Below are 19,554 nucleotides of genomic sequence, written 5' to 3' on the forward strand. Positions count from 1 at the left end.
TGGAACTTTCTCAGAAAACTAAAAATGAATCTGCCTTTTGACCCAGCAATTCCACTGCTAGGATTATATTCTAAGAGGCCTGAAACACCAATCCACAAGAATTTATGCACCCCAATATTCATAACAGCACAGTTTACCATAACCAAGTACTGGAAACAACCTACATACCCATCAGCAAATGAGTGAATCAAAAAATTCTGGTACATTTACACAACTGAATTCAATGTAGCAGCGAGAAAGAAGGAGCTCCTAGCCTTTGTAACAGCATGAATGAAACTGGAGAGCATTATGCTAATTCAAATAAGCCAGGCAGTGAAGGACAAATACCATATGATCTCACCTTTAACTGGAACATAATCAACAAAAGAAAAAATCAAACAAAATGTACCCATAAACATTGAAAATAGGAACGATGTAACAGTAGCCAGAGGGGAGCAGGAAGGGAACATTGGGGAGACGTGTTTTCAGGAACTACTATAAAGGATCCATGGACAAAATCAAGGGGGAGGGTGGAAGCAAGGTTGTGAGGTGGTTTTGGCTGGGGTTGGGGGAGGGTTGTGGAGAAATGCAGACATCTGTAATCGAACAACAATAATAAAAAAGAATTACAGATCAGGAAAAAAAGAAAAAATGTTATTTGTTGCATTTTTAAAGTTTTTATTGTTATTCTATTATAGTTGGGTTAAAAGGGTTTTTTCCCCTTTTCCCCTGTTCCATCCATCCCACCCACCTTCCTCAGTGAATTACCTCACTGTTGTCCATATCCATGGATCATTCATACAGATTCTTTGATAGTCCTCTCAATTCTTTCCAGCATTATCCCCCTCTCCCCTCCCCTCTGGTCACTGTCAGTCTGTTCCACCCCATACTTGTGGTTCTATTTTGTTCATTATTTTATTCATTAGATTCCTCTCACAGGTGAGATCATATGGTATTTGTCTTTCACCGCCTGGCTTATTTCACTGTATATAATGCTTTCCAGTTCTATCCACACTGTCACAAAAGGTAGAAGGTGTTACTTCTGTCTTTCTGCTGTGCAGTATTCGATTGTATAAATGTGTCACAGTTTTTTTTTTTTATCTACTCATTACTGGTGGAAATTTAGGATATTTCCAGCACTTGACTATTAATAATTCTGCTATGAGTATAGGAGTACACAAGTTTTTTTGAATTCATGATTCAGAATACCTAGGCTATATTCCCAATAGTGGAATCACTTGGTCAAAAGGCAGTTCCATTTTTAGTTTTTTGAGGAAATTTCACACTGTTTTCCACAGTGGATGCACCAGTCTGAACTCCCTGCAACAGTGCACTAGGGTTTTCTTTTCTCCACATTCTCACCAGCACTTGCTATTTGTAGATTTATTAACGATGGCCATTCTGACTGGTGTGATGTGATATCTCACTGTGGTTGTACCTTGCATTTCTTCCATGGCTATTGAGGTTGAGCATATTTTCATATACCTATGAAGTATCTGTATGTCCTCCTTGGAGAATTGCCTATACAGGTCCTTTGCCCATTTTTCAATCTTATTTTTGCCCTCTATTTCATTTAATTTGGGTCTAATTTTTATTATTTCCCTTTCTTCTATCTTTGGTTGCTTTTTCTTTTCTTCAGAGTTCTTTAAGATGTAATGTTAGGTGTTTTTACTTGGGATATTTCTTGTTTCTTGAAATAGGCCTGAAATGATATAAACTTTCTTTTTTTACTAGTTTTGCTGCAGTAAAAATGTTATGTTGTATTGTCATGCCCTTTTGTTTCTATATGCCTTTTAATCTCATCTTTAATTTCTTTTTCACCCAGTCATTTTTTATTAGCCTGCTGTTTAATCTCCACATATTTGTGGTCTTCTCTGCTTTCTTTGGTGCCCCAGTAGAGTCTAAACTTGATAATGTTACATGTGTACTACAGAAAAATGTATAATATGGTGTTCTGGTATAAAATGTCTTGTAAATGTTAATTATGTCCATTTGGCATAATGTGCCAATTAAGGCCAATATTTATTGATTGATTTTTTAATATATATGCATAGCTCTCAATGTGGTATTTAGTTCCCCTATTATGATTGTGTTTTTGTCAATTTTTGCCTTTAGTTCCATCAGTAGCCCCTTTATATATTTCAGTGTTCCCTACTTGGCTGTATATATATTGCAAAGTGCTATGTCTTCCTCTCTGTCTTTGTCTGTTATGATTTTTACCTTGAAATCTATTATGTCAGACATAAATATGGCTACACCTGATTTTCTGTAGATTTCATTTGCTTAGACACTCATTTTCCATCTTTCACTTTGAGTCTATATTTGTCTTTGCAGCTTTGATATGTCTCCTAAAAGCATATTATGATTTGGTTTTGTTTTCTAGTCCAATCTGCTATATGCCATTTTATTGATGAGCTTATTTCATTTACATCTAAGGTGATTATTGATGTATGAAGATGTCTTAGTCCATTTTATCTATCATTTGCATCTCTGTGCTTCCAATGACCCATTGCCCTTGTTTTCTGTCTACTATTTCAGTTTGGTGGTATTCTATAACTCTCCCTTTTGTTTTTTTAAAGTTTTGTGTCTCAGATTTGTGTGTGTGTGTGTGTGTGTGTGTGTGGTCACCACTATGTTTATGCAAAATAAAGTTTCCAGTCCTGGACTAGCAAGATGGCAGAAGAGTGAATGGAGTCACACTAACCTCCTAACAGGACCAGTCAGGAATTACAACCAAATTATGGAGAAATCACCCATAACTGAACAATAGCCAGAAAGAGGCCTTATAACCTCAGACAGAAAAACCAATTTCAACAAATCCTGGCTGCACCTACACAACAGCATACAAAATATAGTGGGCAAAGCAATATTCAGTCAACCAGCTTGAAGGAAGGACTTAACAAAGAATGACACAATAACAATCAAAACCCAATTACATCCAGACAACCAATATAAATGGCATAAAGAGCATCCCAAGAGCAACAAGTTCAAGAGATCAAGGAGACTGCACCACTGAATCCCATAAGTCTCTTACCATAGAAATTCAGAAAATAAACTCAGGGAGTCAAAACTCATAAATTTAAGAAGCAGAAGCAAATAAGAATAGCCTCACAAATAATGGGAAGACAAAGAAACAACCATCAATCAACAGAAACGAGGAATCCTCATAGAGTGCTAAATGAAATAGAGGCAAGATATTGAGTTCAAAACAATGAGCATAAGGAAGCTCGATGACCTCAGCAAGAACTACTGAAAACTACAGGAAAGCTATGAGGAATTTACTGCACCTACATTAGCAAGAAAAAGGACATAGAAACAATCAACAAGGGCCAAGAGGAAGTGAAGAATACAATGTATGAATTGAAGAACACAACAAACCAAAACTTACAGGGCATAGCAAAGGAAGTCTTGAGATGGAACTTTGTAGTGATAGAGGCTTAACTAAAAAAGATAGAAACATTTCAAATAAACAATTTAATTCTATATCTACAAGAACTAGAGAAACAACAAACAAAGCCCGGAACAAGCAGAAGGGAGGAAATAACCAAGATCAGAGCAGAATTACATGACATAGAGACTCAAAGAACAGTTCTAATGATCAATAAATCCAGAAGGCTGTTCACTGAAAAGATAAACAGAATTGAGAAGCCTTTAAGCAGACACATCAATAAAAAAAAGGATAGGACCCAAATAAATACAATTAGAAGTGAAAGAGGAGAGATTACAGCTGCTACCACAGAATACAAAGGATTGTAAGAAACTTTTACAAACAACTACATGCCACGGAATTTGAAAACCTAGGTTTAATGGACAAATTTCTAGAAAAATATAATCTTTCAAAACTGAAGGAGAAGCAGAAAGCCTGAACAGACTGAAAGCAGTTAATAAAATTCAAGTAATAATTAAAAACTCACATCACACAAAAGCCCTGGACTGAATGGTTTCAGAGGAGAATTTTACAAAACATTTAAGGAAAAGCTAAACCCTATACTTCTCAGACTATTCCAAAAAATCCAAGAAGACAGAAGACCCCCAGACTATTTTTATGAAGCCAGCATCATCCTATCCCCAAAGCAGACAAAGACACAACAATGAAAGAAAACTACAGGCCAAAATTGCTGATGAACATAGACGCTAAAATCTTCAAGAAAATACTGCCAAGCTGCATACAGCAATACATCAAAAAGATCATACACCACGATCAAGTGGCATTCATCCCATGGATGCAAAATGGTACACTATTCACAAATCAGTAAATGTAATACATCACATAAAACAAAGGAAAGAGAAAAATCACATGATCATATCAAAAGATGCAGAAAAGCATTTGATAAGGTACAGACCCATTTATGATAAAAAACACTCAGCAAAAATGGAGTAGAGGAAGCATACATCAACATAGAAAAGGCCATATATGAAAAACCTATAGCCAACATCATACTTAATGGACAAAAACTAAAAGCTTTCCCATTAAGAAGAGGAACAAGAAAAGGATGTCTGCTTTCACCACTTCTATTCCACATAGTATTGGAAGTTTTAGTCATGGGAATCAAACAAGAAGAGAAATAAGAGACATACAAATTGGAAAGGAGAAAGTAAAACTGTCATTGTTTACAGATGACATAATAGTGTACATAGAAAACTCTATAGACTCCATCAAAAAACTACTCAACCTGCTAAGTGCCTTTGGAAAAACAGCTGCATACAAAGTCAATATTCAGAAATTGAAGGCATTTTTGTACACCAACAATGAAATATAAAAAACAGAAATCAAGATAAAAAGCCAATTTGCTATACCAACAAGAAAAATAAAATGCCTAAGAATAAACCTAACCAAGGAGGTAAAAGACCTGTATTCAGAAACCTACACAACACTGAAGAATAAAATTAAGGAAGATACTAACAAATGGAAGCATGTGCCTTGTTCATGGATTGGAAGAATTAACATCAGAAGAATGTCCATATTACCCAAAGGAGGCTATAGATTCAACACAATCCCTACTAAAATACCAATGACATTTCACAGAAAATACATCTCAACTGGGGGTAGGGGGCAGTGGGCTGGGATGGGAGTAAAAGACGGAAAACTGTACTGGAACAATAATTTTAAAAAAAAGAAAAAATCTCAAAAATGTGTATGAAACCATATGAGCCCAAACAACTGAAGCAATGTTAAGAAAGAAGAACCCTGGCTGGTGTAGCTCAGTGGATTGAGTGCAGGCTGTGAACCAAAGTGTCGCAGGTTCGATTCCCAGTCAGGGCACATGCCTGGGTTGCAGGCCATGACCCCCAGCAACCACACATTGATGTCTCTGTCTCTCTCTCTCTCTCTCTATCTCCCCCCTTCCCTCTTTAAAAAATAAATAAATAAAATCTTTAAAAAAAGAAGAAAAAGAACAAAGTAGGAAGGATCACCATACCCATCATCAAATTATATTACAAAGCTATGGTGATGAAAACATTTTGGTACTGCCATAAGAACTGACACAGCGATCAGGGGAACAGAATAGACAGCCCAGAAATGAATCCAAGTCTCTATGGTCAGGTAATATTCTACAAAGGGTGAAGAAGCATAAAATGGAGTCAAAATATATTCTTCAACAAATGGTGTTGGCAATTCTGGACAACTACATGCAAAAAAACAACAGCAACTCACACTGTACACTAAAATAAACTCCAGATGGGTAAAATAATTAAATATAGGGCAAAAGTGTCAGTGACTGCTAATGGGTATGTGGTTTCTCCTAGGGTGATGAAAATGTCTAACATTAGTTTATTAATGATTATACAACTTTATGAATATATTAAAAACAATTTAATTGAGAAAAAGACTTAAATATAGAAAGGAGTGGGGACAGTGACTCAGGCGGTCTGGTCCGGAGGCAAGTTTCTTGCAGGGTCTGTGTACCAACCACAGGGAATGGGTTTTCTTGGACAAGTTAAATTCACATTCAAGAGAAGGCCCCTGGCTTCAAGTTAAAGATGGCAGAGTAGGAAGATCCTGACCTCACCTCTTCTCATTGACACCAAAACTGCAACTACACATAGAACAACTATTTCTTAGACCACCTGAAGACTAGAAGACATATTTTCTACAACTATGGATATAAAGTAAAAGCCACATTGAAAAGGGTATGATGGGTAGAGACTAAGCCTAGTCAGCACCTACCCTACTCTTTACTCCTCATGCAGTGACTCACAAGTGGGATGGTTATCGCAATCTCAGAGGTTGTCCCTGAAGTGCGAAGGGTCTGAGACTTAAACTGGTTGACCTGAACCAGGAAGTGGAGTCCTCATAACATCTGTCTTTGAAAACCAGCAAGGCTTACATCTCAGAGAGCCGAAGGCCTGTAGGAAGCCCATGTTGTGCTCTTTCCAAGTTCTGGCACAGAGGGAGCAGTTTAAAAAGCAGCTAGGTCATATGTGAAGGTGATTCATTGACTAATTTTAGGGTGTGTTCTGGTGAGACAGGGATCTGTTGGAACTTGCTCATGCCACAGGTGCTGGTGGGTACCATTTTCCCCCTTCCTTTAACCTGGCTGGTCTGACGCTGTCCATTAACCTTGCTTACACTGTTCACCCCACCCTGGCATTTCCCTAAGGGCCTACCCAGGGTAGCACCCCTCCAAAGAACTTCCTGCCCTGCCACACACAGTGGGCAGCATCACTCAGCACCAGAACACTGCAATGTGTCTGCAACAGTGGGGGTGGGCTTTGCAGCCCATCACATCAGAGCCTTGCTTTGCATATCAGTGAGCCTGCAATAGTTGTGAGCCTGCACATCCAGCAGGCCAGATAGCAGCCTTGTCTGCTAGTGTGTCCACAGAAGTTGTGGCCCAGCCACAACAGGAGGCTATACTAGTCCCCCCTCTAGGCCACCTGGCTCTGGTAACAAGGGAGACATTGAAATTAGGGCCCCATGGGAAACTAAGGCCACTTTTTCAAGACCAAGAGATTTAGCTTAACTACCTAATACAATACATAAAAACAAACAGGCAAAATGGAGATAGAAAAGAATATGTTCCAAACAAACAACAACAACAACAACAACAAAAACAGAATAAAACCCCAGAAAAAGAACTACATGAAACTGAGGTCAGCTGTCTACTAGATGAAGAATTCAAAATAACAATCATGAAGATGTTCTTTCAACTGTGCAGACAAGCAAAGAAACCCAGTGAGAACTTCAGCATGTCAAACAAAGACCTAAAAATTCTAAGAAAGGATATAACAGAACTGAAGAACGTAACAATTGAAATGAAAAAAAAAAATCACTGCAGGGAATCAACAGCAGATCTGATGACACAGAAGAATGAATCAGCAATCAGGAAAACAGGATAGTGGAAGTCACTCAACTGGAAGATCAAAAAGAAAAAAGAATTAAAAAGAATGGAGATAGCATAAGAGATCTATGGGACAACATCAAGCACACTAACACTCAAATCATAGGGGTCCCAGAAGGAAAAGAGAGAGAGAAATAGACAGAAAACCTATTTGAGGAAATAATGGCTGAAAACTTTCCTAACTTAGCAAAAGAAACAGTTATCCAAGTCCAGGAAGCACAGAGAATCCCAAACAAGATGAACGCAAAGAGACCCACACCAAGACACATTATAATTAAGTTGTTGAAAGTTAGATAAAGAGAGAATATTAGAAGCAGCAAGAGAAAAACAACTAGTTACGTACAAGGGTATTCCCATAAGAATGTCAGCTGACTTTTCAACGGAAACTTTGCGGGTCAGACAGGAGTGGCATGATATATTCAATATAATGAAAGAAAAAACCTACAACCAAGAATAATTTACTCGGCAAGGTTATCATTCAGATTAGAAGGAGTGATCAAGATTTCCTCAGACAAGCAAAAGTTAAAGGAGTTCATGACCACTAAACCGGCATTACAAGAAATGTTAAAGGGAATTCTTTAATTGGAAAAGGCCAAAACTAGAAATAAGATGAAAAAATATGTTCTGGCAAAGGCAAACATATAGTAAAGATAGTAGACCAACCACTTATAAATGTAGTATGAAAACAATTAAAATGGCAATAAGCACATACCTATCAATAATTACTTCAGTTGAAGTTAACTAAGTGCTCCATCGCAAAAACAGGATGACTAAATGGTTTAAAAAACGTCCCTACATATACTGCCTACATGAGACTCCAGATTGAAAGACACACAGAGACTGGAAATAAATTAATGGAAAAGATATTTCACTTAAAAGGAAATTAAAAAGAGAGAGAAGCTGGAGTAGCAATACTTATATCAAAAAGACTTTAAAACAAAGGCTCTAAAACAAGAGACAAAGAAGGACCCAGCAATTGTTTTCTTCAGATAAGCCCCCAGAAGTGGAACAATCCAAAAAATACATGGACCTCTGTTTACTGCAGTATTATTTACAGTAGCCAAGTTATTGAAGCAACCCCGGCATTCATCACTAGATGAATGGATAAAGAAGTGGATGTGTGTATGCACATGCACACAATACACTGGAATGTTACATAGTCATAATAAGAAATGGATTTTGCCATTGCAACAACATGGATTGACCTATAGAGTATTATGCTAAGTGCAATTAAGTCAGAGAAAGACAAATACTGTATCATTTCACTTAGGGGTGGAATCTAAAAAACTAAAACGAATAAACAGGACAAACTGACCCATAGATATAGAAAAACTGATAATTGCCAGAGGGTTGGGTGGTGGGCAAAAATGCTAAGGGGATTAGAAGGTACAAACTTGTAAATAAGTCATGGGAATGTAAAATACAACATAAGGATTATTAATATCAATATCACAATAACTTTGTATGGTGACAGATGGATAGTGGACTTCTTGTGGTGGTCACTTTTTAAGGTATATAAATGTTAAATTTCACCATGTTCTATACCTGAAACTACTACAATATTGTATTTCAACTGCACTTTAATTGAGAAAAGCTTTACATTTCAGAATAAAAATTAGACATAAAAAAACACTTAAATGTAAATTGTGATACCATTAAAATTCCTAGAGAAGAACATAGGGAGGAAAATCTCAGATATCTCATGAAGCAATATTTTCACCAATCTGTCCCCTTGAACAAGGGACATAAAGGAAAGAATAAACAAATGAGACTTCATAAAAAAAAAAAAAACAACTTCTGCACAGCTAAAGAAAACATCAGCAAAATACAACGGGAACCAACTGTATGGGAAAATATGTTTGCCAATGTTATTGTGGATAAAGGTTTGATCTTCAAAATACGTAAAGAGCTCACACAATTCCACTCCAGGAAGACAAATGATGAAATAAACAAAAAAGATGAAATGGACCTGAACAGACACTTCTCCAAAAGAGGACATACAGAGGGCCCAGAGTTATATGAAAGGATGCTTAGCATCACTAGTCATCAGAGAGATGCAAATTAAAACCACAAGGAGATACCACTTCACACCAGTCAGAAGGCAATCATAAACAAATCAACAAACAACATGTGTTGGAGAGGTTGTGGAGAAAAGGGAACCCTAGTGTACTGTTGGTGGGAATGCAGACTGGTATAGCACTATGGAAAACAGTGGTATGGAATTTCCTCAAAAAACTAAAAATGAAACTGCCTTTTGACATGACAATTCCACTTCCAGGATTATACCTTAAGAATCCTTAAACACCAATTCAAAAGAACTTATACACCCCAATGTTTATAGTAGTACAGTATACAACAGCCAAATGTTGGAAGCAACCTAAATGCCCATCAGTGAATGAGTAATGGGGTGGATCAAAAACCATGGTACATTTACACAATGGAATACTGCACAGTTAAAACATTGAAGGAGATCTTGCCTTTCTTGACTGCATGGATGGAACAGAGAGCATTATGTAAATGAAATAAGCCAGGCGGTGAAAGAAAAATATCATATGATCTCACCTTTAAGTGGAACCTAATCCACAAAACAAGCAAGGAAGCAAAATATAACCTCAGATACTGAAATAAAGAACAAAATGACAGTGATAAGATGGGTAGGGTTAGGGGGATAACAAGGGAAAGAAGTGGAAGGGTCATGAAGGAGCATGTATAAAGGACCCATGGACAAAGCCAAAGAGGGGAAAGATTGAGGATGTGTGTTGGTGGTGGGTGGGGCAGGGCAAAGTGGTGGAGAGAAAATGGAAATAACTGTACCTGAACAATAATTGAAAAAAATAATAAAATTTAAAAAAGAATGTTTCCAATATTCAGTAGACTTTTTTCTTCTAAATGAATCTTATCTTCAAAACCATTGGAAATTCATACCTTTATATTCTTCCCTTTACATTTTTATTGTCATGAATCATCTCTATATATGCTGTGAGTTCATTTCCAAATTTCAGTAGCAGTTGTATCCTTCCTTTCTCTTTTTTTTAAATGTTTTAACCTCTTTCAACCCTTATGTGATAATTATGTGTATAGTATTCTCTTCTAAAAAAGGGTTGTAATAGCCTGCTTAAAAGGTGATCTTACAGTTTGTGTCCTTTTTTTCTTTGTTTCAGGTAGAATAACATCCTTGAGTATTTCCTGAAATGGAGGTCTTCTGTTGTTGAATACCCTAAGCTTCTGTGTATCTGGAAAACTCTTTATTTCTCCTCTATATCTAAAGGATAACATTTCTAAATATATTGTTTTGGGCTGGTAATTTCTGTCTTTCGGTAGTTTGATATTTGATTCCACTCTACCCTAAGTTCCAGGGTTTCTGCTGAGAAATCTAATGATAATCTAATAGGATTTTCTTTATACATTAAGGTCTTCTTTTCCTTGGCTGCTTCTTTTTTCATCATTAATTTTCTGCTGTTTTAATACAATGTGCCTTGTAGAAGGTCTTTTTCAATTGAGATAATTAGGTGGTCTGTTTGTTTCTTTGATTTGAGGATCTAGCTCTTTCCATCGATTTGGAAAGTTTTCATCTACTATTTGTTTGAATAGACTTTCTGTTCCCTTCTTTGTTGCTACTTTTTCTGGTGTCTATTATTCTTACATTATTCTTTCTGAGGGAGTCAGTTCTCATAGAGTTCTTTTATTAGTTTTTATGCCAATGTTTCTTTATTCCTTCATCTGCAGCATTTCTGGATGTCTACCTTCAATATTATGAATTCTTTCCTCCATCTGCTCAGCTCTATTTCTTAAGCTCCTTAGTTCATTATTTATCTCTTTTATTAGGTTCTTTATCTCAAAAATTTCTATTTTTTGAGTTCCAATCTTTTAGGCAAAGTACTAGCTTTGTTCATTGATTTTATATTTGACTTTATTAAACTATTTATCTGTGTGTTCTTGAATCTTGTTAATTTTTCTTCAGAACTATGACTTTGAATTTGCTTTCATTTAAGTCACACATTTCCATATATTTCAGTTTATTTCCTGGAGATTTTTAATTTTCTTTCTGAGCTCCTTCATTACCTTGTTCAGCCTTGGAGTTGATGGATTTCTTCTCTGTCTACACATTTCTGTATAAATAGCACTTTTCTAGTAGATTTATAAGAAGTCTTTCTACTCTTTTCTAGTAGGTGGGGCTGAAGCACAAGTAGTTTTTGTTTCTCTTACACTACTCTGGTTTTTCATAATTCTGTGCAGTAGTGGAAGATATTCTTTGTTCTGTGGGAGGGTGTACATCTTCTCTATGATCAGGTCTCCTTTGCCTCAGGGCACCAACCCAGCAGGGGAATATGGTACTTGATTGGGTTCCAAAACAATAAACCCCCAGTGCTGTCCCTGCTGCTATTTGCTGCTGGTAGTGCTGCTGTGATGAGTGGAAATGCAGCAAGCTTTAGGAGGTTGGCCAATGCCTTTGTGGCTTTGTTCTCCCAATAATGGTGACTGGCAGACCTCAGCAACCCCTACTCTATATCTCCATCTTTCTGTGGGATTAGTCAGAGAGTGCAATTTTTCCTTAGAGGAAAAATTCTGTAGTTCTAGTTCTCAAGTTAGCAGATAATGTATAACCGGACACTCACTGGTACAGATTTTTCTGGGATCAGATGGTAGCTCTGGGAGGGTGAAGTGAGTTGGCCAGGCTCTGTGGCTTTGCTTTTCCCTCTGGTAATGGCAATTGCCAGACAACTATGGCCACGGCTCTGTATTTCATTCCTGTCCAGGTCCCTGGGGTTAGCTACACTGCATACTGACCATTCCCTTGGGAATGCTAGTTATGTCATTATGCTCTTCCTGGATAAAGAGATTGCCAGCAGCAATCTGATTCCTCTCCTCACTTGGCTGAGACCCACAGTGAGCTCTGAGCTGCAATATCTAGACTGTGTCCCTGGCACCATCTTGGCCTTCTCCCTTCCCACCTACCTGGTGTACTCCCACTTGCCCACCTCTGGAAGTTTCTGTGCACAAATATCTCAGACATGTTTGTGTGTCAAACAGGGAATCTCTGTTTAAATTATAGTTGTTCAGATTGTTGAAATTTCCAGGGGGAAGACTAAGGGCACTTCTCATGTCTTATTTCTCTGACATCAGTCGTTGTGGTTTTCTTCTAGAAGCACACATATGGATATTGTTTTCTTTTTTTTCTTTTATGGTTGTTCAAGTACAAGTGTCTGCATTTCCCCCCCCCCCTCAAATCCCCCCACCAGCCATTCCCACTTCCCTCCCATGATTCCACTTCCCTTGGTTGTCCATGTGTCCTTTATAGATATACCTGGAGCCTTCCCTTCCTTTCTCCCATTATACCCTCCCACCTCCCCTCTGGCTACTGTCAGGCTGTTTTCAATTTCAATGTTTCTGGTTATACTTTGCTTGCTTGTTTGTTTTGTTGATTAGGTTCCACTTAAAGGTGAGATCATATGGTATTTGTCTTTCACTGCCTGGCTTATTTCACTTAGCATAATGCTCTCCACTTCCATCCACACTGTTGCAAAAGGTAGGAGCTCTTTCTTTCTTTCTACTGCATTTAGTTGATCTATATGTTTTGATTCAAGTATTTAATCTATTTACATTTGGATTGACAATTGATAGATATTACTTATTGTCATTTTATTATTCATATTCATATTCCTTTTCTCTTTCTCCTGCTCCTTCTACTCCTTCTTCTTCTATTTTCTTCTAGAATTTTCTTTAACATTTCTTGTAATACTGGTTCAGTGGTGATAAACTCCTTTAGGTTTTTCTTCCTGGGAAGGTCTTTATTTCTTTTTTAAATTTTAAATAATAGCCTTGCTTGGTAACATGGCCTAGGTTGTAAGTTCTTGGATTTCACCACTTTGTATATTTTTTACCTATTTTTTTTGGCCTGAAAAGTTTCTGTTGAGAAATCAGCTGACAGTCTTATGAGATCTTCTTTGTAGGTAACTATCTGTTTCTTGTTACTTTCAAGATTCTCTATGTTTTTAATATTTGCCATTTTAATTATGAAGTGTCTTGATATGGGCCACTCTGGGTTCATCTTCTTGGAAATTCTCTATGCTTCCTGGATTTGTATATGTTTTTCTTTCACCAGACTAAAAAAAATCAGTAATTATTTTTTCAAACATATTCTCAGTCCCTTGCTCTATCTCTTTTATTCTGGTATGGCTATGGCAAAGTATGGCTATGGCTATATTGTTGTGTTTGATTTTTTAAAGTCTTTTAAACAATCCTCATTTCTTTGCATCCTTTTATCTTTTTCTTTTTGCTATTCTGATTAGGTCATTTTTGTTACCTTGTGCTCCAAATTATTGATTCACTGCTCTGTTTCATCTAGTCTTTTGTGTATTCCTTCTAGAGTATTCTCCATTTCAGTTATTGTATTCTTTATTCCTGACTGTTTCTTTCTTATGGTTATGTTTGATATATCCTTTTTTATGTTTACTATCTCTTTGCTGAATTTTTCATTGAATCATTCTATTTTTTCCCCTAAGTTCCTTGAACACTCTTATAACCAGTGTTTTGAACTCCATATATAGTAGATTGTTTGCTTCCATTTTATTTAGTTCCTTTTCTGGAGATATTTTCTGTTTTTTCATTTGGGACATATTTCTTTATTTCCCCATTTTAGCTCCTCTATGTGTTTGTTTCTATGTATTAGACAGATATGTTATATCTCTCATTCTTAGCTGGGTGACCTTATGCATTTGGTGTTCTTTGGAGCCTAGTGATGCAGTCTCTCTGATCACCTGAGCCAGGTGCTCCAGGATTGTTCCTTGTGTGGGTTTTCATACCCTTTTGTTCTAGTTGACCCTCAATTGCAGGCAGCATGTCATTGGTTTGGAATGGGCCTCAGACTGCCTGGCTTTTAGAAGTGGTCATGACCACAGAATAGTAGCTTCTGTTCAGGGGCTGATCTTAGGGGGTGAGATTTGCCCCAGTGGAATTTTGTGCCTGTAAAGACCTCCTTGTTGTGTGCCACTTGTGCAGCTAATTGGGTGGTGCTTTGTTGTGATATTAAGCTGGCTACTAAATGTGGTAGTTCTGTGTCTTCTTTGGAGGGACTTCAGTGCAGATCAGTACCTGTTTGGAACTACAAAGTGATCTGTGGTTGGAAGTTGCCTGTGCTGGTCCTTAATGCATGTGGAAGGGGGCACACTGTAAACTGTAGATAGCTGTTACCAGTATCAAGTCTGAGGCAGGTCAGCAAAGGTCCAGGATCTTGGGTCCAAAGGCCCAAGATCAACTGTCACCAGCTAGTTGCTCATATGTCTGTAGAGGTAAATTTTTACTCATATTCATATAATTATGGATCCTCCAAATCTCTAAAGCTGAAGATGGATTAACTAATTGAGATTAATAAAATGATCTAAAATAAATGACAGCATTTCATAAGCAATAACATTATTTTACACCATTAGCTCTTACCAATGGAAACAAACAAAAAATATGTAGCTGAAGATTGATAGAGAAGACTTAGAATTTGGTTATTTTTGTTGTTGCAATGATGATTTCACATTTGCCTGTGTGTGGGTTTAAACCAGTACCATCCTATGGAACTGGAGAGCATTATGCTAAGTGAAATAAGTCCACCTGGTAAGGAACAAATACCATATGATCTCACCTTTAACTGGAACATAATCAACACAAGAAAAAAAGCAAACAAAATAAAACAAGAAACATTGAAATTAAGAACAATCTAACAACAGCCAGAGGGGAGTGGGAGGGGACTATGGGGAGAAGGTTTTCAGAAACCACTATAAAGGACACATAGACAAAACCAAGGGGGACAGTGGAAGCAAGGAAGGGAGGTGAGTTTGGTTGGGGACATGGAGTGGTGGGGAGAAAATGCAGACAACTGTAATTAAACAACAATGAAGTAATTTATGAAAAAAAATAAACCAGTACCATCCTAGGAGAGAGCCAAAAACATGCAACATATTGAACTAATCACTTTTTTCTTACATTTCTCTGGGCTCTGCTGGATATTATACAATATCTTAAGGCTGGCTATACATATATATGTGTACATATATGTGTGTGTGTGCATATATATGCATTAATTGTGGAACAGAGATGAAGATATGCTTATAATGGAACATAATAAATATTACTTAGTTATTCTTAGAGCAAACTACAGATATTACTAGAAAGGAAAAACCTTAAAAATAGTACTTTTCAAACTTTTAAGTAACAATACTACACCAAACATGGATCAGATAGTTTCTGTTTATACAGAATAAAAAACAATCATTTACTTTACCAAAAAAAAGTCACTAAATCTTGAAAAAGAATTCTAAATATTCTTTTTTTTCAGCTGATTATAACATTTTCATTACAAACCAGGTTATGGGGTTAAAATTTTATAAATCAGCCCACCTGCTCATCTTACATTCATTTTACAAATTCAATTCTGATTATGTTTTCTCTCTCTTCTTTTATTGTTGTTGAAGTATAATTGTCTACACCCCAGCCCACCAACTTACACCATATACAAAAATAAACTCAAGATGAATAAAATATTTAAATATAAGTCATGACACCATTAGAGTCCTAGAGCAGAACTAGGCAGGGAAATCTCAGATATTTCACAGAGCAATATTTTCATCAATATGTCCCCTAGTGTTAGGGACATGAATAAAAGGATAAACAAATGGGACTTCATCAAAATAAAAAGTTTCTGCATAGCTAAAGACAACATCAGCAAAATGAAATGGAAACTAACCATCTGGGAAATATACTTACAAGTGATACTTCAGACAGGGGTTTGTTCTCCAAAATATATAAAGAATGCACATGACTCCACTCCAAGAAGACAAACAACCCAATTAAAGAATGGGCAAAGGACTTGAAAAGACACTTCTCCCAGGAGGACATACAGAGGGCCCAATGACATATGAAAGGATGCTCAGCATCGCTAGCAATCAGACAGATGCACATTAAACCACAATGTGATACTACTTCACATTGGTTAAAATAGCTATCATAAACAAATCAACAAACAATTGCTGGCAAGGTTGTGGAGAAAAGGGAACCCTAGTACATGCTTGGTGGGAATGCAGACTGGTACAGTCACTGTGGAAAACAGTATGAAATTTTCTCAGAAAACAAAAACCAGAACTGCCTTTTTTAAACATTTTCCATTGTTGTTCAAGTACAGTTGTCTCAATTTCCCCCCCAAGCATTCCCCCTCACCCCAGCCATCCCCACTTCCACCTTTGACCATACCCACCTTTGGTTTTCCCATGTATTCTTCATAGATTGAAACTGCCTTTTGACTCAGCAATTCCACTTTTGGGATTATACCCTGATAATCCTGAAACACCAATTCCAAAGAACCTGTGCACTCCATTGTTCATAGCAGTACAATTTACAATAGCCAAGTGCTGGAAACAACCTAAGTATTCATCAGTAAATGAATGGATCAAAAAACTGTGATACATTTACATAGTGGAATACTACACAGCAGAAAGAAAGAAGGACATTCTACCCTTTGCAACAGCATGAATGGATCTGGAGAGCATTATGCTAAGTGAAATAAGCATGGCAGTGAAAGACAAATACCATATGATCTCACCTTTAAGTGGAATCTAATCAACAAAACAAACGAGCAAGCAAAATATAACCAGAGACATTGAAATTAAGAAAACTGACAGTAACCAGAGGGGAGATATGTGGGGGTAGGGGGGATAATGGAGTTAAAAGGGAAGGGCTGTCAAGGAAAATGTATAAAGGACATATGGACAAAGCCAAGGGGAATAGGATAAAAATATTCTTTGTGGAATAAAAAACATATTGGTAGAAATTAGTATGTTATTTTTCTGAATGTTTTCTCTTAAGAATACTTCCTAGAACTAATCTACAAAACAAATAAGCAAGGAAATATAACCAGAGACATTGAAATAAAGAATACACTCACAGTAGGCAGAAGGAGGAGATTAATGGGGGAAAAGGGGAGAAAGGTCTTCAGAGAACATATATAAAGGACACATGGACAAAGCTAAAGGGGGATAGGATCGAAGGTGGGAGGTGGGGATGGCTCTGGGGTGGGGGAGAGGGGTGGGGAGAAAAATGAGAATACTGTACTTGAACAATAATAAAAAAAGAATAAACCATGCAGCCCAAAAATTATAATAATCCCTATGTTATGTCCAATAGTTACAAGGGTAAGTGTTGGATAATATGATATATACAAAGATGAAGCCAAGGCCCAAACAAGGACTCATTTCTTACTGTGATCTTTTCCTGCTGGGCAGTGAAAGCTTCTTCAAAGTCATCATGCTTCTGAAGAAGGGTTTCTACACTACCTAGGGAGTTTCCCAGGTCCTCATTTTCCAGGAAGTCCTGTAGAAGACAGAAAAACACACATCAGCTTTGCCTCATTAGTTAAAAAAAAAATCCTCTGGAATATCCCTTTGAAACAAGGACTAGTTAAGGAAGGAGGTGATGGAGTTGGAGAAAAAGTGATAATTAATACAAAAAGTATATTAGACAGGGACTAACCTCAAATAGCAGCAGCTTCAGACTGTCCTCCTAACCCTTGCATACAACTTTACTACCTTTGTGTCTAGGTCTATTCACATAGAATTTGGCCAACCAATGTAGGCAGCATTCTGAGTTCTCAAAGCTGCCTCAAGAGGACCACTCATATCTTCTAGAAAATCTCTGGTTAACCCTGCCTGACTGATACAACTTTCTCTTTTTAACCCCTTTGCAATTTGATATTAATTTTCCTTATGTTCATTAGAGGTTAAAGACTCTCTATACTATGTTTAGGTATCTTTTCATATATTTGTCCATGAGGTAATAGTAAGATTCTTATAGAAAGGGTTTATCTTTCTTCGTAGTTCACTCTTCAGTTCCTAGAACAAGCTTAGGACCACAGAAGTGGTTGTGAGAGTGTTGATAATAATAATGGTGGTAAATGAGGGGTGGAGAAATAGTTCTAGACACTTGCTGAACACTTCCTGTTACCTCTTGTCTACTCATCCAACTGTCCACTTGCTCACTGTCACGGTAGAATAGGTGCAAGTCCAAGCACTGCTCATATTGATGTTGACGCTTGTCCCACAGTTTCAGGAGGGCATCCCAGTTGTTGGCAAGTATTTCCATCTTTGGAAAGGAAGATATATATTTTTAACAAGTTTATCTTATTCTACATTGCCAAGCATTTAATAAGTGCAAGGCCTTTCAAAGGATACAAAAATGAATAGGAAATGGGCTTTTCTATTTAGGCTTCAACATCTAAGAAAACAACCATAGAATAAGAAAAATAGGATAAATGCAATAAAAAAGTACAGTACATTTAATATGTATAAATTAACAAAAACATTAATTTTGATGAAAAGAACAAAGAGTAGAATTGTGGCAAGTATATACACCAAACAGATATTTCAAAATTGATGGGGAGCATCAGAATTATAGGAGGACATAATGCCACAAATAAGTAATTACTCCAAATAATTATTATATTACATAAAATGCTCCAAAAAAGTGACATGCCTTAAAAAATTAGACATTTGATAAATTTCAAATTCACAGAGCACTTAAATTATTAAACTCAGAAGTTTGTGTTCTATTCTGAAAGTGAATAAGATCCATCAAGAAAAGAGAAAAGTGTCATTATCAAACCTATAAAAAGCCTGTTTTTGCCCAACCATTTACCCAAGAAATTCTAGCTTATTACAACTTCTACATAAACTCCACCAAAAAAGCAGCAAAACTTCTTAGAATTCCAGGATAATATGTAGGTTTTTAAGAACTTAGGGTCCTATTAGTCCTTTGGCAAAAAAATTGTTAATAATAAAATCCATATTATAATGTTTCCATAAAGTACTGGGGAAATTCAAATTATGGTTATTTTACCCTCATCAATTACATAACACTGGAGGCAAAGAAGCCTGTGAATTGTATCTTAATTATTACCCCAATAGTTCCTTTAATTTTTTGACTGGAGCAAAATCCCTCCCAAGAGTCAGAGAGTTAAGATGAGCCCCTGTGATCCAGGAAGTTAGAATGATGGCAAACCTGACTCTTTAATTAATGGAATTCTGAATATTCAAAGATTCCTAGTTATTTAAGTTTTTAGTGTTTACACAAGGATATGGTGTTTTTAATTAATTTTAGAGTGAGGGGAAGAGAGAGAGATTAATGTGAGAGAGAAACATTGATCAGTTCCCTCCCATACACACCTCTAACGGGGATTGAACCTGCAACCTAGATA

At 36.8% G+C, this 19,554-nt stretch overlaps 1 protein-coding gene across 2 annotated transcripts in view; it reads right to left on the reverse strand.

The window, feature by feature from the left end:
* SPTA1 (spectrin alpha, erythrocytic 1) overlaps positions 1-19,554 on the reverse strand; it is a 185,993-nt gene that overhangs the window by 151,999 nt on the left and 14,440 nt on the right. For both annotated transcript variants that reach the window (XM_036015014.1, XM_036015013.1), the window contains exons 11-12: positions 18,306-18,443; positions 17,565-17,675 (exon numbers count right to left, since the gene is read on the reverse strand). In XM_036015014.1, coding sequence (XP_035870907.1) covers positions 17,565-17,675; positions 18,306-18,443 — 249 coding nt within the window. The remainder of the gene's footprint in view (positions 1-17,564; positions 17,676-18,305; positions 18,444-19,554) is intronic.

The sequence above is a fragment of the Phyllostomus discolor genome, chromosome 14 (genome assembly GCF_004126475.2).
Source record: "Phyllostomus discolor isolate MPI-MPIP mPhyDis1 chromosome 14, mPhyDis1.pri.v3, whole genome shotgun sequence".
Taxonomy (NCBI): Eukaryota; Metazoa; Chordata; class Mammalia; order Chiroptera; family Phyllostomidae; genus Phyllostomus; species Phyllostomus discolor.